At 56.1% G+C, this 22763-nt stretch overlaps 1 protein-coding gene across 13 annotated transcripts in view; it reads left to right on the top strand.

Moving 5' to 3' along the window:
• DGKZ (diacylglycerol kinase zeta) overlaps positions 1-22763 on the top strand; it is a 41126-nt gene that overhangs the window by 13834 nt on the left and 4529 nt on the right. For 5 of the 13 annotated variants that reach the window (XM_049097012.1, XM_025452003.3, XM_025452001.3 and 2 more), the window contains exons 2-20: positions 15366-15474; positions 15894-15989; positions 16295-16372; positions 17469-17525; positions 17880-17948; positions 18817-18888; positions 18990-19106; positions 19207-19278; positions 19495-19590; positions 19869-19951; positions 20054-20114; positions 20194-20307; positions 20433-20573; positions 21196-21274; positions 21452-21507; positions 21675-21737; positions 21858-21931; positions 22018-22129; positions 22484-22683. In XM_049097012.1, the coding sequence (XP_048952969.1) occupies positions 15366-15474; positions 15894-15989; positions 16295-16372; positions 17469-17525; positions 17880-17948; positions 18817-18888; positions 18990-19106; positions 19207-19278; positions 19495-19590; positions 19869-19951; positions 20054-20114; positions 20194-20307; positions 20433-20573; positions 21196-21274; positions 21452-21507; positions 21675-21737; positions 21858-21931; positions 22018-22129; positions 22484-22683 (1749 nt within the window). Of the gene's footprint in view, positions 1-9639; positions 11632-14273; positions 15030-15365; positions 15475-15893; positions 15990-16294; positions 16373-17468; positions 17526-17879; positions 17949-18816; positions 18889-18989; positions 19107-19206; positions 19279-19494; positions 19591-19868; positions 19952-20053; positions 20115-20193; positions 20308-20432; positions 20574-21195; positions 21275-21451; positions 21508-21674; positions 21738-21857; positions 21932-22017; positions 22130-22483; positions 22684-22763 lie in introns of those variants that run through there. The other 8 variants (XM_025452000.3, XM_025451999.3, XM_025451998.3 and 5 more) reach the window with 5 other exon arrangements.

Genomic DNA, 22763 nt, shown 5'->3' with positions numbered 1-22763 from the left:
GTTTTTTCTTTGGTTGAATCGCCTTTGCTAGTTGCATTTTCAGGTGAAAGTCCCCAGTGCCGTGGCTGGAGCCAGCCCCTCCCCTCCATCTTTTCCTCGGTCTCCATGTTCATCCTTAACCAGGCTCTTGCTTCTTTTTGGGCTTCCATCCTCTGCGTTTAGCCCATCCTCAGACCTTGGGACTGAGGGACCTGAGAAGTGAATTGACAGTGGCCAGAAGGAAGGACCGACGATAACAAGTAGATTGGTGGTGGCCGCTGAGGCTGCATTCAGATCTTGGCTTGGTGCTTGAGTTCTATAATCAGTGCTCTGCTGCGGGCTTGGGAGGGGTAGTGGTGGTACATGGGCCTCGCGTTTGCCATCCCCAATCTGGGCAGGTTGAACAGTCTGTGAATGGCAGCCTCTTTGGCATCTTCCTTAAAGAGGCTTTTCCTTAAAGCCCATCTCAGACCCCGGCAACTGGCTTCACTCTCTTGGAACCTGGGGAGCAGTAACAACTGCTTCTCTTTTAGCACAGCAAGACAAAAAGCTAGGCCCTGATCCTCCCAGTTCCATTCCACCTCATGGATCCTTGCGGGGAGCCATCAGCCCCTCCCGGAAGAATAGGTATAGGCCCTGCCCTAATTCCAGGACATATGGGGTTTCCTCTGTCCTTATCCTTCAGATGCTATTGGCCTAGGGGGTGGTCAGTCAGAAGCGGGAGGGCAATTGATTCCACCTTCTTCTGCTCTTCCAGGGCCCACATGGAGAGAGGACTCACTTATCCTCTGGCATGGTCCCAGCAGCCTGACCCTGGGCAGGTCACACAGCTTGTGGATTAACTGGTTTTGCACCTCAGGGGCATCAGAAATTACTTGGCACTTCACACGCCTAGACATAAGGAGCCTGGCCCTGCAGAGCCCCTGGGAGCCTGAGCATTGGCTCTGTACCCCCTGCCCTTCATTAGTGCTCAAAGTCATCAGTTCCCAGAGGGCAGGAAATGCACCTGTGGAACAAGTTTGAGACAGTAGGTCCCATTTAGAGGTGATGCCACATGGCCCCAAGTGAGCGTAGTCTAGACTGGTAGAGGGTGCCCGCTGGGCAGCCTGAGCTGAACTTTGGGTTGGATTTTGCAGTGCTCGGGAAGGTACGTGGTGAGGGATGCCTCTTGTAGAGGTGAGAACCCCTGTCTGTGGTGCCGGGATGTCTGGGAGCAAAGAAGCCTCTTTAAGTGGCTTGTCTTACTCAGGCTAATACTGGGAGTGGCCCGGGTGTCCAGAGGACCAGGTGCAGCCAGAGTCCCTGGATTCCTGCCAGTTGGAGAAGAAAAAGGGACTCCAGTAGCTGAGGTGTGGCGCCAGTTTACCCCATTCTGCCTAGCCCCTGCAACATCGTGTACCAACGTGGAGCAAGCCGAGGTTGGGAACTAGGAGAGGTGTCTGTCTATCTGTCTCTCTCTCTCATCTTCCTCTCGTCTTCCTCCACTGCCACACACCGGCCAGAGTCTCTGCTTACAGGTCACGGGAGGGGATGGGCAACTCTTGTCATTTTCTCTCCGTGCTGTCCTCCAAAAAGGTCACATCTCAGGATGCAGAGCCACCCAGCTGGCAGAAGAGAGCAGGAGGGAGAGAGGATGTCCTCCCAGGCAGGGACTGAGTGACCCTAGTCAGAGAAATCCTAGGCGCTGGGCAGCTGCAGGTAGAGGAAAGAGAATCAGACTTGCTGTCCCTGACGTCTTAGAGCCCTCTCCAGAATTCACCTGTCATCCCCCCAGGCAGAGGAGGAAGTGAGTGAGCACATGGCCCTGAGGCTTGGCCTGTACTGGGCTCTAGGAGGAGCAGAGATTGGGTCCCTGTATCCCTGCAAAGGCTCAAGAGAATTTCAAGGTCCAGAAGCAGATGGGCAACTTGTCCTTGCAGTGTTGCTAGAGCGACACAGGGGGGCGACAGCTACCGTCGTGGAGAGGGTGCTGGGAAGGGAGATTCTCCTTCCATCCAGTGCACTAGTCCCAAACACCTGCTGTGGGTGGACCCACAGACACCTCCCCCTGCCAAGTAAGTACCTGATGCTCTGGTTGCCAGGGCAGAGCCAGTCAGAATGAGGCAGAAGGCAGGCGGGGCGGGAGCTTCCCCAGCACCTGGCCCAACCCCTCCCCCTCCCTAAAGATTAAGGCACAGTGATGCAGCCCTGACTGGGCCACGGTCTCACAGCTAGCTAGGGGTTATCTAGGACCCAACACTGGTCCCCTGACTCCAGTTTCATGTCAATTTGTACCGCATCTCAGGACCCCATGGCCTTCCTTGTTTTCTCAGGAATCCTCATCTGGCAGCTTTCACCCTACCCTCCACCTGTCCTCCTCCCTGCCCTCTCTGCATCTCCTTCTGGAGACTGCCACCTGAGTGGCTCTGTAGGTCATCGTGGGAGACGGTGTGGGTAAGAAGGGGGAATTGCCACACCTGCATCCAGGCTCACCAGCTCCCCTTGTCCCTGGGCCAGATTAGTGGGTACACCTGTGGGTGGTGCTTCCTGTTTCCTTGGTGGAAACCCTGCTACCCTTAGGGCACCCCCATAGTTCTCAGCATGGGACCTTCGTGGCACTTTAGTCAGGGGTGGGAGCCTTGAAAGGTAGTTTTGGGTGGGAAAAGAATAGGCCAGAGCAGTGACCAAGCGCTCTCGACGAGCTGCCTATCATTCTGCCATCTTTCCTTTGTGTCCCCTTCCTGATCTGAGACACCAGGTACAGTTAGGTGGTGGAGAGCAGGTTTGGGTGAGACCAGGGACCCGTGGCCCAGGGAGAGGAGGGGGAAGCTGAGGCCATGAGCACTCCCAACCGCCCCCACACTCGTCTGTATCCAGGTTTGTGATGTACAAACTCATCTTTCTCTGCCAATTAACAGTTGCCAGAAATCTGTGAATCTATACATTTTGTGTAATCCTTACAACAGTATTGTAGTTGGTTTTATTCCCATTTTACGGATAAGAAACAAAGGCTCAAAGAGGGGACACCTGGGTGGCTCAGCAGTTGAGCCTCTGCCTTGGCTCAGGGGTGATCCCGGGGTCCTGGGATCGAGTCCCACATTGGGCTCCTTGCATGGAGCCTGCTTCTCCCTCTGCCTGTGTCTCTGCCTCTCTCTCTCTCTCCCTCTTTGTGTCTCTCATGAATAAATAAATAAAACCTTTAAAAACACAAAAAGGCTCAAAGAGGATAGAGGCCTGGCCTGGAATCACGCTGCTCGCACTGGATCTTTTCACGACACAGGCTGCTCCACTTCTAGCATCCTTTTCTCTTGTTCCCTAGCCCCAAACTGGTAGTGCCTAAAACAGGTTTGAGTGTTCTGTGACTTGAAGAGACTTTTGTCTTGTATGCAAGTGGAGTGGGACCCGGGAGATGTTCTGTTCCTTGACCTCAAGGGAGAATTGGCACCAGAATCCCAGCTTCAGGGGCAGCAAGGCTGGGCTGGGGGAACCCTTGGGACTGGGACGAGGAGAGTTTGAGGGAGAATGGGCTGTGAGCAGGTTGTCATGTGCTCCCTGGCTGGGTGTGGCGTGGAGGGTCAAGTCTGTGATCTTTTATCTTGCTTTCAAAGTGTGGGTTGCAGAAGACTCAAGAGACGTGTTCAGAGGAACCCTTGATATCACCCTGAGGTCATGGGTGGCCTGTGGCCTGTGGCCTGGGGAGAGGTGATTGGAAGACAGCACGGTGCACTGGGCCTCATTTGTACTCAGCACCTCACGAGCAAGAAAGAGCCCCAGAGCCCTCTCCCTCCCTTTCAGAGACCTCCTCCCCCTGCTCCTGGCAGAGTGCCAGTCCAGAGCTCCCACATAGAGGCCTCTCCCCTGCCAGGGCTGAGCCCGATCACAGCACATGCCAAAATAGCTGTCTGGGAGCCTGGGCCTGCACCACCCACGCCCCAGCATCAGCATCTCGCGGGTTAACAGCTTGCCTGGCTCTCCGCCCCCCCTTCCCCAGCTTGCTGACATTTTACTAAGGCGGGGGCGGTTGTGAAAGGGAGCAAGCTGGTTCCTGCTCCCCAGCCCACACAGACACCCCACTGACACAACCTGCCACCCGCTCACCCTCCTCTGGAAGGCATCCTTTGGGGGGAGACCTTCCGGCCCCACAGACATGGAGTTCCTACTATGAGACAGTGTAAAGAACACAGTTCGGCTTCCCTGCCACTGCTGAATCCATCTGTGGAAGACCCAGAGCAACCCCAGGGAGCTGTTCTCCCTCTTGGGGGTGGGAGGGGGGGTGGTTCTTAAAAATTATCTTATAAATCTTTTAAAAAGCACAAAATATTTTACAGTTAGAAAAGCTAACAGAATCCTGTAACACTCGCCACTTAGTTCGGTCAAATCTTAACCATCATGCCATCTTTATCTTAGATAGAGGTAGAGGCCCTGTGTCTCCCTCCCCAGAGGAAACCACAATCCTGTTTTTTTTTTGTTTTTTTTTGGTGTTTGTATTCTCATGCCTTTTAAAAACATTTCCTACATAGGTGTCCATCCGTAACAGCATATAGTATTGTTTTGTATGGTTTTGCACTTGACTAAATGGTGTACCATACATATTCTGAGTTCGGGTTTTTTTCTCCATATCATTTTGGAGATTTAACCAGCTAGAGGCATGAGCCCTGGTGTTCCATTTTGGGTGCTCTATACTAATCCTTTCTATAACTGTATGGCAGCTTATTTGTGCAGTACCCTGTTGATGGTCATTTAGGTTGTCGGTGGTATGTTTGCCATGGGAAGCAGCCCTTCAGAGACTGTTCCAGTACAAGGCTCCTTGTGTGCTTGGTTACAGGGTGGTGTATCTTCCACTTAGTTGTTGCCAAGCACTGCTCTAGAGCAGTTGTCCTCATTTTTAGGTCTCTGGAGTTATTTCCTTTAAAGTTCTGCTCAACTGAAGAGTCGGTTACCATGAACAAACTTCTAGGCTCCCATGAGGAAGACAGGGTGGTGTTACCCTCATGTATTAGATAAGGAAATTGAGGCTCAGACAGGGTAAGAAACCTGACTTGAGGCCCTGTAGCTGAACCGCTCTGGACCTTTGAGTCTAAGTCCTCGACAAAGCTCTCTGTCTCCGGCAATTTCTTGGAGACGTTTTAGGCACAGACTCAAAGGCAGGAAAAGGCCCTGTGTGTGGTGTGTGGAAGCAGGGCGGTGGCGGTGGCATTTGGGGGGGGGGGGTTGACAGCTGATTCTGAGAAGCTCTTCTAGGGGATGGAGGAGGGAGCAGCACAGATAGAAAGCTCAGAGAGGGAGTTAAATTTTGAATGAGGGATGAGGGGGCATGCTGCTCTGGGCAGATGGGGAATGGGAGCCTGCTGCAAATACAGGAGAAGGCAATGAGAGGACCGGCCACGAGGGAAGACTGTTCCGGGGGCCAGCAGGGGTGTGGGAGACTCGGAGACATATGGACAGCTCCGTCAGGGATCGGTTTCAGCATGTGCCTCTGAGCCACCAGAGCTCAGCCCTCACCAGGAACTTGTCCTCCTAGTGCTGGCCAGACGGCCTCAGGAACCAGCCAGCCCCTGGGTCGGTGTGCCTGAAGCTCTTTGCTCTCAGCTTAATCAGGTAGCTGAACCTGGACCATTCACTTTTTCCTCCATTCACTCTTTCTTCCACGTCCCACACTTCTAAACCCTGGGGATGCAATTACGGGCACTTCGTGGTCCCGGGGGCTCACAGTCTGGTAGGGGATACCAAACTAGCGCTGGTGGCCAAGAATAACCAAGAGAGAAGGCCTGAGCGTGGGAGCAGCTAACCCCCCGGGAGAGGGGGCTGGGAGGAACTTTCCAGCAGAGCCAGTGTCTGAGCCAGCTCCCAGAAGACAAGAGCAAAAAGATGAGAGGTCACTGAGCAGAAGAGGGGAATGGTATTCCGGACAGACTGCCCAGTGCCAAAAGCACAAGCACAGAGAGAACCCGGAAGTAGAGAGGGAGGGGTTTCAAGCATAGACCTAGAGCAGACTCCTGGGTTCAAATCCCAGCTCTGCCATCTACCAGCTGGATGACCACAGGCAAGTTATTTCATCTCTTTGTCCCTCAGTTTCCTTACCTCTAAAATGGGGGTAATAATACTAATAATTTTTACAAAGTTTCATGAGTTGAAATTTGTAAAATGCTTATTAGAACAGTGCCTGGCACAGGCTGTGTCATCTGTCAAAATGTAAAGAAGTACAGAAGAGATGGCACAGGAGGCCGAGAGGCCAGTTGAGTCCAGGCGCAGGGCTTTGCGTTTTGCTCAGCTGACAGTGGAAGGCTACTCGGGGGTCAGTGGGCACCCTGGGATGATGTGTGGTGCTGGTGGGAGGATGGCTTGGAGAGGAGGCTCTAGAGGAATGAGTCAGTCAGTCATTCCACAGACGTTTCTCCAGGGCTTTGCAGGAGCCTCACCCTGAGACGAGCTGGAAGACTGGGGATGCTTCAGCAAGGAGCTCAGAGCGGGGGCCTGGGCCGACCCCCCAAGCCCCTGAGCCGCCCTTCCTCTCCCTCCTTGCCCACCACCCTCATGTTGCCAAGTCCTCCTGTCCAGGTTTCATAAGGAAAGCCATGGAAGCATGGAGTGGACCATGGCACCTAGCCCTGAAAGGGGGCTCCCTCATCACTCTTTGGGCTCTAGAGAGGAGAGGAGAAGAAGGTAGCTGCTAAAACAAAGGCTGTTGCCATCCCCTTGTGCCTGACAAAGAAAAGTGGCCTGGGCCGGCCTGGGCCCTGTGGTCAGTCCTTGGGTGCGGTGCCTGAGGTGGAGGAAGCCCATCTCTTCCCTTATGGCCCTCGCCCCTCCCCCACGGAATTCCCTTTTCCTTCCTTCTGAGCTGATCGGTGGTAAACACTGGACTCACTGCCAGGCACTGTGCTGGGCATGCCCAGATATACTGGACCTGGCCCCTGGTCCCCGGGAGCTTGTGGCCTGGTGGGTGGGTGGATGGGAGGAACAAGATATGTGCATTTGAAAGAATTAGGACTTCCAGGGGTCCAGCGGCAGAGAAACCAAAATGAGTGATGTGACCAAATGAGTGATGTGAGGTTACTAGTGAGAATGGTGAATTCTTGGTTGGGGCAGCTGTGAGCAGGTGGGGTTTTGATACGAGCTGGGAAGCAGCCAGTATTCCGGGCAGAAGGGATGCTGTGTGCAGGGACACAGTAGTGGGCTTGGGCAAGGCCACATTGGGGCACAGAGAATAGGATGGCTTGGTTAGAGCTCAGGGGTTTGTGTCTGGGCTGAGGAGGCTGGGTTAGTGCCACACTGCAGAAGCCACATTTGCCAGGCTGGAGGTTTTGGAATTCATTCTGAGCTAGTGGTTCCCAAAGTGGTCCTGGAGGTGCCCTAGACCCTTTCAGAGAATTAGTGTGGTCAGAACTATTGGCATAATAATACTTTCAGAGCCGCCCTGGTTCACGCCCTTTTCACCGTGTTAGTAGTGTTTGTAGTGACCGTGCAGAGGCAATGGTGGTGTGGAGCAGCTGGCCCTCTGACACAAACCAAGGCAGCGGCTCCAACACGAACTAGAAGCCGTGGTATTCTTCACACTCACCACAACAAAATGCAGTAAAATGTATTAATTTTATAAAGCCCAGACCCTCGAGTATACATCTTTTTAAATATTCTGTATGAAGAAATGTGAAATCTAAGTCAAGGCAGTTTTGCAGACTGTGATGGTTGTCTTGAAAAGCAGTCTTGGGCAGCCCTGGTGGCTCAGCGGTTTAGCGCCGCCTCCAGCCTGGGGCGTGATCTTGGAGACCCAGGATCGAGTCCCACGTTGGGCTCCCTGCATGGAGCCTGCTTCTCTCTCTGCCTGTGTCTCTGCCTCTCTTTCTCTCTCTGTGTCTCTCATGAATAAATAAATTAACTCTTTAAAAAAAAAAAAAAGAAAGAAAGAAAAGCAGTCTTGCTGCTGGGTTGCAAGCTGTACTAGTTACTTTTTTTAAGGAACACCTTTTTAACTCGAAAGAACACCTGGCAGACAAAACTCTTCAGAGTTGGGTATTTGGCAGACATTTTCTCAAAAATGAATGAAGTGAGCTTGTCACTTCAAAACCAGTATCAGTATTTGTTGCTGATGATAAAATTTGAGCCTTTGAAAGGCAAGAATTAGAATTTTGAAAACCTCATATGCACTGTCTAGAGCCTGACAGCTTCCCAGGACTGGAAGACTTTTCTGGTGAGACCAATAGCGACGTTAGCAAGTATGACTTCTTGATTTTGTATAAGGAAATGTGTCAAGTTTGGAAGATCTGCATAACTCAGTAAAATATATTTTCCAATGCTTGATATTACAAAATTCACAATGCAAGATAGATGAGTGAAAAGTTCATTAATATGGTTTCAGATTCCATATAGCCACTAACCTTTAAGAAACTACCACTTGTCACATTTTGATGAAGTAGCAAAGAAGAACATCCATAATTGCCTAAAAAGGCTATTAAAATACTCTTCTTCTAACTACATGTCAATGTGAGGCAGAATTTTCTTCACATACTCAACCAAAACAACATATCACAACAGATTGACTGCAGAGGCAGATAGGAGAATCCAGCTGTCTTCTATTAAACCAGAAATTAAAGAGATTTGCAAAAATTAAAACAATGCTACTCTTCTACCTAATTTTTTTTTTTTTAGGAAATACAGCTTTTTAATTTTATTTTTATTTTTTTTTTATTTTTTATTTTTTGGAAATACAACTTTTTTAAAAAATAAAAGTATGTCTGTATGTTAACATAAATGAGTTTATTGTTTTTAGATAAGTTAATATTTTTTAAATCTCTCAGTTTTAATTTGTAATATGGTAAATATTACTAGTTCTGACCCCCGTAAACAAAACCTTTTGGGATCTTCAGTAGTTTTTAAGAGTGTAAAGGGGCCCTGGGAGTTTGAGAGCTACCACACTTGACCCTGGAGAGCCAGGAGTGTAAGCTGGAGGAAGGGGGTGGCATTCTGGACAGGATGGGTGTGACATGAGCTGACCTCTCCGGGACACAAGCCAGGGCAGCTCTGACAGACCTCTCTTGGCAGGGTGGGGAGACCCAGGCTGGATAGTCCCAGCTCAGCCACTTCTGGGCTCCGGCAGTCACAAGCCTCCATGAGCCTCAGCTGCTTGTGGTTTAGCTGGGACGGTAATGCCACCCGTGCAGGAGAATTATAAGCCTTCCGTGTGATAATGCTTGTGAAAAAGTGCTTTGTAAGTTGTGAAAGACTCAACAGATATTTGTTTTTGTGGTTACTTTGATGGGAGCCAGTGCTTAGCTGTCTCAGACGCTTTCCCCCAACCCCAGAACACCTGTCCAGTGGGTAGGAGAGGACATTCGATGGCCAGAAAGGGTGCGATCCACCCCCCACTTCTACCTCCCCAGACCTTCTCTGGGAGCCAAGGCAGGGGCCGAGTGGCTCTACCGGGTGCCAGGTGGAGGGGAGGCTACTGGGCTATTGCTCAGGCTGGCTCTGGGGACTTTGGGAAGAGAAGCCAGGAGGCAGGACTGGTGCGCGTGTGCCCGCCCGCCCACCGGCCGCCTGCTTGCTGCAGGGCCTGGAGCTGCCGCTGGGAGAGGAAGTGCAGTTGGTTACCAATCGGGTTATTTTCATAACGGCTGTCTCAGGCTGGGGGGAGGAGGGTGACGAGGGGGAGGGGGCAGGGGAGCAGCCACAGCGGCTCTGCTCACTCTCCAAACTAGGACTTGCTCCGCCAGAGGCCGGCAGCCTGGAGCTGGAGGCAGAACCGGGGCTACCTGCCCACAGGGACCCCAGGCCCCACCCGTTCGCCCACCTCCTGCCCGCCACCCTGCCTTCCAGATCAGGTCAAAGGGGACTACCCCCCAACCCTTCCTTGCCTTCTGCTTCCTCCTTCCTGTATCTGTCTGGGTGGGTCTGGGGAGGAACGGATCATGGTGGGCCCAGGCACCACCATTCCTGGATGAGGCTCTGAAGCTGATGGAAAAGGGAAGGGAAGGGGTAGGCTAGGCTCCTGCCCCAGCCAGACCCTGTTGAGGTCAACATTACTGGCCTGCGGCCGCCTTTCCTATGCAACCCTGGCTCACCTGCTCCCTGCTGCGCGTTTGTTTTGTTTTGTTTGGGGCAGGCTTCTCTTAGCAAGTAAAGACCTCGGGAGAGCCTGGACCCTGTCTCACCAGCACCCTCCCCCCCCCACAGGCCTGCCTCCACACTGTCTCCACCTCCTTCCCTCTGACCTTCGGGCTGTGGGAGCAGAGCACCCAGAGGTGGCTTCTGACCAGTAGCCCCTGGGGAGGCCTCTCCAGACCCTCACTCTGGGGCCACTATGCACCATTCCCAGCCTCCCTGAGGAGATGGGCACATGGGGCCCTGCTCACAAGGGGGGATGAGAACCCTGGCCAGATCCCATGGGGTGTCCTGTGCAGGCACCTCTGGGGGCCAGGCCTGCTATGAGGGGCAGAGGGCATTTCTTACTGTATGAGCAGATACCCAGGTGGCTCTCGCTGCCAGACTCTGTTCTTCATGTGGTGGGTGGTGGCTACCCCAGGGACTCCTGCTTCCCTTTCTAGGTTCCCACTCCCACCACAGGCAGAGACAAAAACCCCAGGCACGATCCACACACCCTTGTGTCTGCTGTGGGTGTAGGCTCTGCCATGCCCCTACCCTCTGCCAGGTATCATCAAGTACTTTATACCATCATCTCATCAGAACCTCCCTTATGCCAACCTTCTCAACTGGGTAGTATCACCCCATTTTGCCGATGAGAAAGTTGAGGATCAGAAAGGTTAGTTGATCCAACCGGGAAAGCAATGGGAGGATTCCAAAGCCCTAGGGCTTTTCCACTTGAAACTAACATAGGGAGGGAGATAGTCTAGGCTGGGCGGCTGGGAGTCTGGTTCTCTCGAGCCGGTAGCCAACGAAGCTGGGTCGTTGACACCCGCTCACCCACTGGCAGCTGCCCGTAGCCACACTCGCTGCTGTTCATCAAAGGCACATGGCCGGATGTGTGTCCCTCCTATAGCATCCTTTGTCTTCCCCAGGCTCTCAACAGCCAGCTGGAACCCTTGAATCCTTTCCCATCCTGTTCCCTTTGGGTGTGACAAGCTTCCCTTGGGTTCCCCGCAGAAGGCTCAGAGGCAGCCATTTTGCTGTGCTATTGGTGTCAGAACCCTGCGGGGTCTCCTCCAGTGACCTTTACATGTAGTGTGTGGTATGCTGAAGATAGATGGCAGAGCACGAATCGAGAAGACACTGCTGCTTAGAGCTGTGCTGCGGGGAAAGGCTGGGACACGCCTGAGGCCAAGTGGGGCTTCTCAGAGGACCCAGGAGAAGCCTCAGCAGAGATAGGAAGTCTGGAATCAGGCTATTGCTGACCAGAGGACAGAGGTTTCTATGGAGACCAGAGGAGCAGGAAGCATGGGGCCTGGGGGGAGGAGGCATTGGGAACATAGAGGCATGGGTGCTGTGCAGGACAACTTGTCATAAAATATCAGCTCAGCCAGTCTCGTAGTCTCCTTGGACAAACAAGATGACAGGCCCATGTGGGGACGGCTTTGTACATGGTCGCACGACAGTGGCCTGGCTAGCCTGCTTTGCTCCCCACTCAAAGTGACTGCACCGCCAGGCAGCTGATGAGACTCCTGGACGGTTGGACTTGGGGCTCCCCGGCAGCATGTGGGCTGGAGCCCTATGGAAGCACCCGTAAGCTGCCACCCTGTTGTGAGGCGGCCCCTGCCTCCTGGCCCCACTCATCAGTGTGGGTCTGGGCCCTGGCCACTGCCCCAGACCTCATCGCCGCTCACAGAGTGCCTGCAGCACCTCCCCCCTACTTACTGTGGCCTTTTGTTTTCTGGGTGACACTAGCATCAGGCGGTGTGTGTCCGGGTGACTAATCTCCTCCAGGCTGGGCAGCTGTCACAGGGCAGCCTGACCAGACGGGCGGGGAAAGCTGACACCCTGGGGGAGTGCTGGCAAGCCAGTGCCCAGGCAGCAGTGGGCAGCTGGGCCTTCAGGCTTCTTTTCCTGGGTACAGAGCAGACCAGAGTCAGGCAGGCCTGGGTTCAGGTCCCAGTCCTGCCACCGAGCGGCCTTGTGACGTGGGGCATGTACTGCACCTATTCAAGCCTCGTCTCTGTAGTGGAGCCACTGATCCTGCGTGCCTCACAGACTTGTGGTGGGGATCAAGTGAGATGATAAATGAAAGTACTTGCTTAGGGCCTTGTCCATTGTAGGTATTCAAGCAGTTCAGCGGCCATTGTTGCTCTTATCAAGGCTCCCCTTCCTGCCCCGGCCCACCTGAGTCTCAGCCCCATTGCCCAAAAAGAAAGATCCTACTCTCCGCTGAGCTTCTAGAGTACAAACTTTGCCTTCACGCAGACTTGGGTTCCGTCATCGGCTCCCCATTGGCTAGCTGTGGACTTCAGGCAGCTTACCTCCTTGTGTCCCAGCTTCCCATCAGGAACATGGCATGATGCAGGGCCTATTTTTTCATGTTGCTCTGGTTTATAAAATGATAACGTGTGTTTATAAAGGGCTTAGCAGAGTGCCTGGCCCATGGAGGGCACTCCGTAAACGTTAGCTCTGGCGATAGTGATTTTTGTAGCTAGCCAAGAGCTCTCTGCCCACGCCCGTTCACTTGCCCTCAGAGCTTAACTCCTGCCCTTCTTCCTGTCGGAGGAGGGACTGTAACAGGCAGAGACCAAGAAGAGCCAGGCAGTCTCGAACACTGGTTCCCCAGGCACACTGCCTCCGTTGTTCCTGGTCACAGGAGCTCAGACACCTTGGCCCTATGTGCCTCTCCCTAAATACCTCTGTACCCATCCAGGGCTTCAGCCTGGCATTGCTTGCCTGGACTCACAGGGTAGTAGCAGATTAAAGAGTGGGTGAGTGGGTGATGGGAGAAACAGGCAGTCGGCACGTAGCTGTGGGCCTGGGTCCTCGAGCCCTGCATCCACCACCGTTTGTCCAAGGCTCCCACCCACCATGCCTGACTTCCTCTAGGCCCTTAGCAGGTGGCCGTATGTCTCTTGCTGGCCCCAGGCAGATGTCCCATGGCTGTGACTTGGACCTCTCTGTGGCTGCCAGGGCCCAAGAGATCACTTGGTGGTGGGATACAGGCCCTGGGCATTCTGGAGGCATCCTCCCTACCCCTGCCCCAAGTATACCTGGCTTCCTGCCCTTCCCCCACTGTTTGGAAGAAGTGAGGGTACAGTAATCCCAGCAGCCTGTAAGAAGGGGCAGCCAGGAGTAGATGAGCTGGCGAAGGAGGCTAAGAATGGGTCAAGGGAGGGTGGTTTGAGTAAGGATAGTCCCCCACAGGAGGGAACTCTGGGTATAGAGTTGGAGCTTCTAGCATTGGTCCCCAGGACACAGTGCAGTTCACAGGCTCCCTTGGCAGCAGGGCTGGAAGGGTTTTCAGACCTCACCCGTCACCTGGTACTTGCACACATGGGAGATCCGTCCTCGGCGTCTCCAGAAAGGTGAGACAGAGCAGTCTAACATCAGGAAAGGGCCTGCTTTTAGCCCCTCAGAGATAGAGATGCACACCCAGAACACACCTGAAGGCTTTCCTCTTGGCTCAGGCCTCTCATAGCTTCCCATGTAGAGTCCCCATGGTTGAGGACTGGGGTGGCTCTCTCCCTGTATAACTCCCCCAGTCTGAGGGCGTTGGTCACCAGAGCCCTTTGATCCCTAAGTCAGATCTTCCCCTTGTCTGGTGCCCAATCTCTGCCTGACCCCACGGTTTGGGGCTGAGTCTAGGGGTCTTATCTGGACTGAATTTCCTTTCAGAGAGCCTCCTTTTATTACCATAGCTTACTTTGTGCCATGTCCCAGGAGGGGACACCTAAACCTAACCTGCTCTCAGTTGGTAGCTAAAAAAAGGCCCAATGAGAGGGCGGGGAAAAAGGCTTCTCCTTGGCCCCTCAGTCTGTAGAAGCCAACTGTACACTGGAACCCAGGACGGTGGGCTTCCAGTTTCCTTTTTTTCTTTTCCATCAGCTTCAGGCAAGGGAGTCAAAGGCCAGGGCTTTGTGGTTTATGATGCCTGGACAGGGGAGCCACATGGGTGGCTGGAAGCCCCTTGTACTCGTTACTCTTGGGGCAGCAGAGGGTATAACTGGGGAGAGCGGTAGTGCTTCCAACAGTGGTGCCTGTGGGCTCCCCTGAGGATTCCGTGGTACCCTCACACGACCTATTTATGGAGGTCAGAGGCCGTGGACCCCTCCTTCTTCCTCCCTGTGTCCCTTCTCTGTTCAAAGGGTAGAGGCCATGACTGGGCTCCAGAGCGTAGGATGGGCCAGAGCCTGGCCCAGCTCCTGATGCTCCCGGTCTCTGCCCAACAGCCCTCCACCTGCCCCTGGCATGGAGACCTTCTTTAGGAGACGCTTCCAGCGGAAGGAGCCAGGCCCCGGGGAGGGGCAGCGGCGGCCCAGCAGCGTGGGGCTGCCCACAGGCAAGGCCCGGCGCCGCTCCCCTGCTGGACAGGCCTCCTCCTTGCTGGCACAGCGGCGCCGCTCCAGTGCACAGCTCCAGGGCTGCCTCCTGAGCTGCGGGGTGGGGGCCCGGGGTGCCAGCCGCCGGCGCTCCAGCACCGCACCTCCTGCCTGCAACCCCCGCTTCGTCGTGAATGAGGTGCCCACCGCACAGCCTGCCACTGTTGGGGCGCAGCTTCTCAGCACACCCTTGCTGTTGGCTGGGCTCATAGGCATGAATGAGGAGGAGGAGGCGTCTCGGGAGGAGGACGTGACAGTTGCGGCATTGAGTGCCACCCAGCTGGGCGCCAGGAGACTGGGCCCCTCCTTGCACCGGGGCACCCTCCTGCCTGTGCCTGGTTGTCTGCGCCGGCGGCGCCGAGCCTCCTCCCACCTGCTCCCTGCTGACGTGGTGTATGACTGTGCCCTCTGGGGCCTGCACGGTTACTATCGACGCCTCAGCCAGCAGCGGGCCCCAGGCCCACACCCCGGCCCTGGGGGCCGAAGAGCCTCAGGCACCGCAGCTGGCGCTCTGCTGCCTGCCCGAGTGCGCCCGCTGTCCCGCAGGCGACAGGTAGCCCTACGGCGCAAGTCGGCGGGACCCCAGACCTGGAGTGCCCTGCTTGCGTAGGTATAGCTGCGGCCGGCAGGGCAGGTGTGCAGACCCCGAGGAGGCTGGCCTGGAGGAGGGACCTCGAGGCTCTACCTGGCCTGAGGGCCCCCTTCTTGGGAATAGCTCTGGATAGTGCCTGGAGGCCAGCCCACCCTCCAAGGGCAATGAGGAGGGCTGAGTCTCCTGCTGGGAACTGCTTAGGTTCCTAGGCTGCTATGGCACGGGTGTTGTAGTCCCTGCCTTGGCCAGGGGTTGAGGTCACGGTGAGGGCAGAGATCGCAGGTAACACGAGGGGAAGGAAGTAGAGTTACCAGGTGCTCAGCTGGCCTCAGCGATCTCCTTTTCTGTAGGAAAGCCATCACCAAGTCGGGCCTCCAGCACCTGGCACCCCCTCCTCCCACTCCCGGGGCCCTGTGCAGTGAGCCAGAGCGGCAGATCCGGAGCACTGTGGACTGGAGTGTGAGTGGCAGGGTGCTGGGAGGGAGGGACAGGTGGGTACCAGCCCCTGCTGGGCTTGGGGGGCTGCTGCGGGAGGAGCCCATGGGCCTTTGGGGTCAGGGCAGACCTCCTGGGGTAGCCCGGTTTGAGCCAAGCCCTCAAGAGCGGGGAGAGTGGGAGGAGCCCCTGGCTGGCTCAGTTGGTAGAGCTTGCAGCTCTTGATCTTAGGGATTGTAAGTTCAAACCCCACGTTGGGTGTAGAGATTACTTAAAATTTTTTTAAATCTTCAAAAAAAAGAAAAATGGGGACAGTGGGGAAACAGGATGGAGCAAAGTAGATTGTGGTGGCTGGTTTATCTTGGGGGAGAGGTGAGTTGGCAGGGCAGGGACTGACGTGCTGGGTAGCAGGTTGCTCTGAGCATGCTCATCTCATGGTCTAGGAATCCGCGACGTATGGGGAACACATCTGGTTCGAGACCAACGTGTCGGGGGACTTCTGCTATGTTGGGGAGCAGTACTGTGTAGCTAAGATGCTGGTGAGTGAGCTCTGGGTGGCATGCTGCCCCCTGCTGGTGGAGCGAGTCTAGAAGCCTATGGACAGACCTGCAGGCCTGACAAGGGAAGATGGGAAGACTCTCACTTGACACCCCTGCTGTGGGCTGCCTGAGGATGGCAGAGGGAATGGGGGCTGTGTTCTTTCTGACGCCAGGACTGGGAATTCCCAGTGAACACAGAATTCCCGGCTGTGCTGGGGCAGATGTAAGGATTTCTCTTTCTGCCTGGGGCAGCATCCTGGAGGGAGTTACCTGGTGCCTCAGGGCCCTCTCTTTGTTTTCTGTAGCAGAAGTCAGTGTCCCGGAGAAAGTGTGCAGCCTGCAAGATCGTGGTGCACACCCCCTGCATCGAGCAGCTAGAGAAGGTGAGTATGGGTCCTCAGCCTTTCCTGCTCCTCCCTATTGAGTGCTGAAGTCATTTTAGTACACGCACGTGTGTATCTCTGCACGCATATTCACGTTACAAGCATTGTGTGGTGAAGAGCCAAAGACCTTGGGGCTGAAATGTCTGCCTTTGAATCCTGTCTCCCCCCATAAGCTCCCCTGTCCCCACTGCCCAGAACAATCCTGGCACAGAGTGGTGCTCACTGACTGTTATTCGGTGGGATGAATAAATAAGTGACGGCCAAAACACCATTTTATCCGCACCTAAGTTAGCATTTAGAAGGGGCCATTGTCTTGCCGAAGCTTGGCTCTGTCCCCTATATGCTGCTGCTCTAGAGACCTTTCCCTAGGGACTGTTGTCCACAGTGTGTCTACAGCTGGTGCCACGTCTGGGCCCTGTGCTTCTAGAGGGAAGTTGGGGGAACCCTGGGTCAGGCAGGTCCAGGCAGAGGGTGGGAGGGCTCCCCAGGCAGCAGAAACCCATCAGCACATGGGAAAGCCTGTAAGACTAGGACCAGCGTGAGCAAGGGTAACGTGGGCCACTTGCCCCAGCCCTTAACTCAGAGAGTGAGGCTTCCCTTGGCAACTTGGGTGCTCCAGCTAAGGCTGGAGCAAAGACAGTTGGGAAAAGAGAAACAAACGTAGCCCCAGGCATTATAGAGCCCAAGGTGGAAATCGGACCAGTTTCCACAAATGAGCTCATGGTCTCCAGGGATCAGCCCGCGCGAGTCTGCAAGCAAGGATCAGGGTGCCTTCCCGTGCCTAGGTTGGGAGCACTGGAGGGCAAGGGGAAGTATGGGAAGAGGCAGGGAGGTGGACGCAAAACTCCCAGTGTCCCCCATCCCAGGATACTAACAGAGGAAGGAAGAGCCCTTCTGGATAGTGGAGAGGAGGCGGAGAAACAGGAGGGCTTCTGAGAAGAGGTGTCTCATATTCTGATGGTTCCCAGGAGGCTTTGGGGCTATCACTACCTTGTGAAGATGACTCCGAATGACACTTTCTTAGAGAAGGTGGATAGATGCCTGACTGCCTGAAAGGAGGTTCTAACAGTTGGGTGGTCATTGCAATGTTTCACAGATAAATTTCCGCTGTAAACCATCCTTCCGTGAATCAGGCTCCAGGAACATCCGTGAGGTAAGTGCCTAGGGTAGTTATGGGTAAGGAGGCATTGAGTTTCCCGAGTGGGCTTCTCCACGGTGTCTGTAGAGTGCCACCAGGGGACCCAGCCGCTCTGGGGCTCAGGGACGTGCAGGGCTGAGGCTCTGAGAGGGTCTCAGTGGGGGAAGGCCTGGCCTTGCCTGCAGAACGGGTGAGGCACAATGCCTGCCTCTTGGGCCTCCTCGCTCTCCAGCCCTCTCACCTCACACACACTTCTGTGGAGAACTTGCTGCGGCCCCACGCCTCCCATTAATATATGGAGCGGTGCAGGCCATGCTTCAGGCTTGTGCCTCTCCCACTCCTCACTCCAGTGATACTCTCCTCCTCCAGCCAACCTTCGTGCGGCACCACTGGGTACACAGACGACGTCAGGATGGCAAGTGTCGGCACTGTGGGAAGGTGAGGCTCTGCCCAGGCTGGTTGGCCAGCCTGCTGCCCCTGGGCCTGGACCCCGCAGCCCCCAAGCCTCAGGCCGAGCATCCGGTCTGCCCATCACTGACACTGTCTCCTGAGTGCAGAGTCCTGGGGCTCACTCCCACCCTGGCTGAGGTGCCCAGTCAGCTCCAAACGCTCAGGTCTCTACACAGAGCAGGAGAGCAGGGAAGAAAGTTACCTTTGGTTCAGTGTATCTGGACTGCCTCAAAGTCGTGGTTGAGCCCTCTGAGAATTTCATAGACTTACTTGTTTGGTCACTGAGGACATTTGTTGAGCACCTGTTGGGTGCTGTACTCAGGGCTAGGTAGTGAGGCCTCTGCCCTTCCTGCAGGAGACTGTGGCCTGAAGACACACTGTGGGCGGTCTTCCCCGAGTGCAGTGCACGGTGTGGTGGTCACTTGTTCCTTGTGTGCTTCTGGTTTGTATCCCTCAGGAAGCATAGGTTCTAGAAGGTCTTGGGGCCCTGTCTCTTTCCTCTGTTCATTCTCAGTCCCGAGCACAGTGTCCGGCACACGGCAGGCCCTTGATCAATGTTGTGGGATGAACAAGGGAATGAATGTGATAGATGCCTCGAAGCATATACCAGGGGGCCTTGGGGTATGGGCTCAGGAAGGAGGGCATCTGAGCTGGCAGGAGTCAGTTGTGGACCCTTCGCAACAGATTGGGTATGTGCACCCAGCGCCTCGCGGGTAACTTCAGGTTAACCTTGTAGAGTGGCAGGCCGCCCGGCTCCAGGGGCTTATCTTACAGATTTTTTTTTTAATGTGAAAAAAAAAAAATGTGCTCAGTTTCCCTGGGGCCCCAACCACCCACTGCCTGCTTCCTACCCTAGGGCTTCCAGCAGAAGTTCACCTTCCACAGCAAGGAGATTGTGGCCATCAGTTGCTCCTGGTGCAAGCAAGCGGTGAGTGGTGCTCGCCCCTCCCTTCCCTGGCTGCTCTGGGTGTGTCCCCCCCCCCCCCAAACAGCTGAGGCCTCAGCTCACCTGCGCCCCCTATTCTCTAGTACCACAGCAAGGTGTCCTGCTTCATGCTGCAGCAGATAGAGGAGCCGTGCTCCCTGGGTGTCCACGCTGCTGTGGTCATCCCGCCCACCTGGATCCTCCGTGCCCGCAGGCCCCAGGTGAGTCCTGCCCGCGGCTGTGATACCACCCCCATGCTCGGGCTCTGCCAGCCGTCCCAGCCCACCTTCCTTGTCACCAACACCCCGGCTTTCCTTGCAGAATACCCTCAAGGCAAGCAAGAAGAAAAAGAGAGCATCCTTCAAGAGGAAATCGAGCAAGAAAGGGCCAGAGGTTAGTCCTGGGGCCCGACAGACAGCGGGAGGGGAACAGGAAAGAGGGGCCTGTTCCTCCAAGTGCCGGGCTCTGGGCCCTTGAGGAAAGTAGGAGACTGTGGCCAGGCCCACCTTGAGGTCTGCCCTGGAGGTGGTTATGGGAGGGGCCACCGCCGAGAACAGGGGCGAGGTCTGCCAAGACAGGCTGGAGCCTCATAGTCTCTCCATCTCCAAGGAGGGCCGCTGGAGACCCTTCATCATCAGGCCCACCCCGTCACCCCTCATGAAGCCCCTGCTGGTGTTTGTGAACCCCAAGAGTGGAGGCAACCAGGTACTCACAGCCTGCCCTCTCTGCTGAGAGCCTTGGGGGTTAGGAGGGGGTGGTTCAGGCTCCGCACCCCTCCCCGCTCCTCCCCAACTACTGCTCCCAGGTCCATTGCAGGCTCCTGCCCCATCCCTCTTGCCCAGAGATTCTGAGGAAGTCGGAGTTGGTCTCCACCCCTCGCCCCCTGCTGGGCCTGGTTCCCACAGCCCCATCCTTCGGTCCTCGTGGACGTCTCCCCACCTCAGTCCACCGGCCTCAACTGACCCCTGCCCTGTCCCCCACAGGGCGCTAAGATCATCCAGTCCTTCCTGTGGTATCTCAACCCCCGCCAAGTCTTTGACCTGAGCCAGGGCGGGCCCAAGGAGGCGTAAGTACTTGCTAGGGCTCTGCAGGGTCAGTGGCGAGGGCTTGCCGTGCACAGAGGGTGGGGCACACGGACCCTGACGCCCTTCCTGTCCTCTGACTCCAGGCTGGAGATGTACCGCAAAGTGCACAACCTGCGGATCCTGGCGTGTGGAGGTGATGGCACGGTGAGTCCTGCTGCCTCTCCGGGGCCCAAGTCTGGGCCCCGCTCAGCTGACCCAGCCTCTCCTGCTCTGCCCCCTCCAGGTTGGCTGGATCCTCTCCACTCTGGACCAGCTGCGCCTAAAGCCACCACCACCCGTCGCCATCCTGCCCCTGGGCACTGGCAATGACTTGGCCCGTACCCTCAACTGGGGTGGGGTAAGAGCCCACCGGCGGGGAGGGGGCTAGAGCAGGGGCTGTGCAGCTAGGGAGGCCTCTCCTCCCCTCCTCGCCCTCGCCTCCACCCCCCCCCCCCCAGGCTCAGTTCCCGCCTGTCTCACCAGGGTTACACGGATGAGCCCGTGTCCAAGATCCTGTCGCATGTGGAGGAGGGGAATGTGGTGCAGCTAGACCGCTGGGACCTCCGTGCTGAGCCCAATCCTGATGCGGGGCCTGAGGAGCGGGACGAGGGCGCCACTGACCGGGTAGGTCGCCAGGGCAGGGGGTGAGGGAGTGGGGGGGAGGGCAGTGGGGCAACGGGGCAACCCCCAGAGCCCTGGTCTGAAGCCTTCCTTCCCACTTGCCGGTTTTGGGGCTTTGGACAAATCTCTTCATTTCTCCTGACTTTGAGCTTATCCTATATGATGGCAATAATGGTCCCCCGTAAGCTAGCTGTTATCAGCCGCTTGGCAAATATTTACTGAATATCTACCGCATGCCAGGTACCATTTTAAGCAGCAATGAAACAAAGTTCCCTGTCCTCACTACAGAATATGGCACTTCGGGAAGAGCCTACAGAATATGGCACTTCGGGAAGAAGTGTCGGCGGGGCTGGAAAGCCAGGGAAGAGAGTGCCAGCAGGGCCCAGGTTGTTTTACATCTGGGGTGCTTGGAAGAGCCCCCAAGGGAGCTGGGAGCCTGAGGGCAGAGCCTGAGGCAGGCTGCGGGCTAGCGGAAGAGCTTTCTGGTGGATCCTGTTAACCATGGAAAAGGCTTTCAAAAATGAATGGGCTGAGCCAGCCTGGTGACCTCTGGCCTGCAGGAGGCCAGAGCAGGGTGGTGGCTGTGAGGCCCAGCCCTCACGCTGGGCCCTTGACCTTTTTGCAGCTGCCCCTGGATGTCTTCAACAACTACTTCAGCCTGGGCTTTGATGCCCACGTCACCCTGGAGTTTCATGAGTCTCGAGGTTGGCAACTACTTGCTGAGAAAGCATTGGGAGTCTTGGGAGGGAAGGACACGGGAGGGTCTCCGAGAGGGTCAGAACTTGCCCCCAGCAGTGCCCAGCCCTCGCTCCCCGCCCTATCCCAGAAGAGCCCCAGCGGGATCAGAATGACTGACTGTCCCGTTTCTTGTCGCCACCCAGAGGCCAACCCGGAGAAATTCAACAGCCGCTTTCGGAATAAGATGTTCTATGCCGGGGTGAGTCTGGGGTGTGCCAGCAACAGCCCCCCCACCCCGCTCCACATCCACTAGTCTACCGCCCATGCCGCCTGCGCACCTGTGTCTGCCAGGCCACAAGGCCCCTGCCGGGCAACGGTGAGAGAAAGTCCCTGTCACCAGATGGTGACGCCCTCTCTCTCCCACAGACAGCCTTCTCCGACTTCCTGATGGGCAGCTCCAAGGACTTGGCCAAGCACATCCGAGTGGTGGTAAGTGGGCCAAGCTGGCAGGCAGAGTGGGTGGGCCCAGTGGGGAGGGAGGCCCAGTGGGAAGGGAGGCCGCCTTGGCGCGGGTATATACCCTCCACTCACCTCTGTTCCTGCCTCCAGTGTGACGGAACTGACCTGACCCCCAAGATTCAGGACCTGAAACCCCAGTGCATTGTTTTCCTGAATATCCCCAGGTGAGCAGGGGAGGGCTCTGTGTGCCCGGAGGCCTCCATCCTGTGAGATGGTCCTCTGAAGGCCCTTGTGTTGCCTTCTCCTCCAGGTACTGCGCAGGCACCATGCCCTGGGGCCACCCTGGGGAGCACCATGACTTTGAGCCCCAGCGGCATGATGATGGCTACCTCGAGGTCATTGGCTTTACCATGACGTCCCTGGTGAGTGGGCCAGCATGGAAACTGCCTGGACTCTGGCTCTGTCCCCACAGTGACCAGAAGGAAGGATTGGGTGGGGGGTGGGAAATCACCAAACTTCCCCTCACTGGCCAAGATGGGAGAATTCATGCTCCTCTCCCTGCCTGGGGTCTTGCCCTCCCTCCCTCCTCTGATCAGGCTCTCACTATCCCCCCCCCCCCAAACTGGGATCTTGTCCTCCTTCTGTTCTCTGTCCGGGTGGGGGGGGGGGGGGTTACTGTCCCTGTGTTCCCTGGCCAGAGCATCCTTGGGGGGAACAGAGCTTGGGGCCCCACTACTCCCTGCCCGGGCTCCTGACCTGAGCCTTCCGGCCCACAGGCAGCACTGCAGGTGGGTGGGCACGGCGAGCGGTTGACGCAGTGCCGCGAGGTGGTGCTCACTACGTCCAAGGCCATCCCGGTGCAGGTGGATGGCGAGCCCTGCAAGCTCGCAGCCTCGCGCATCCGCATCGCCCTGCGCAACCAGGCCACCATGGTGCAGAAGGCCAAGCGGCGGAGTGCCGCCCCCCTGCATAGCGAGTATGTTCCCCTCCCAGCCACCACGTGCCCTGGGGCCCAAGGCCAGACTCTGCCCCTCCCTCGAGCCTTGGTTTCCCCAG

The sequence above is a fragment of the Canis lupus genome, chromosome 18, assembly GCF_003254725.2.
Source record: "Canis lupus dingo isolate Sandy chromosome 18, ASM325472v2, whole genome shotgun sequence".
NCBI lineage: Eukaryota > Metazoa > Chordata > Mammalia > Carnivora > Canidae > Canis > Canis lupus.
Note: the sequence above shows the minus strand (reverse complement) of the source record. Positions and strands in the feature narration are given on the sequence as shown.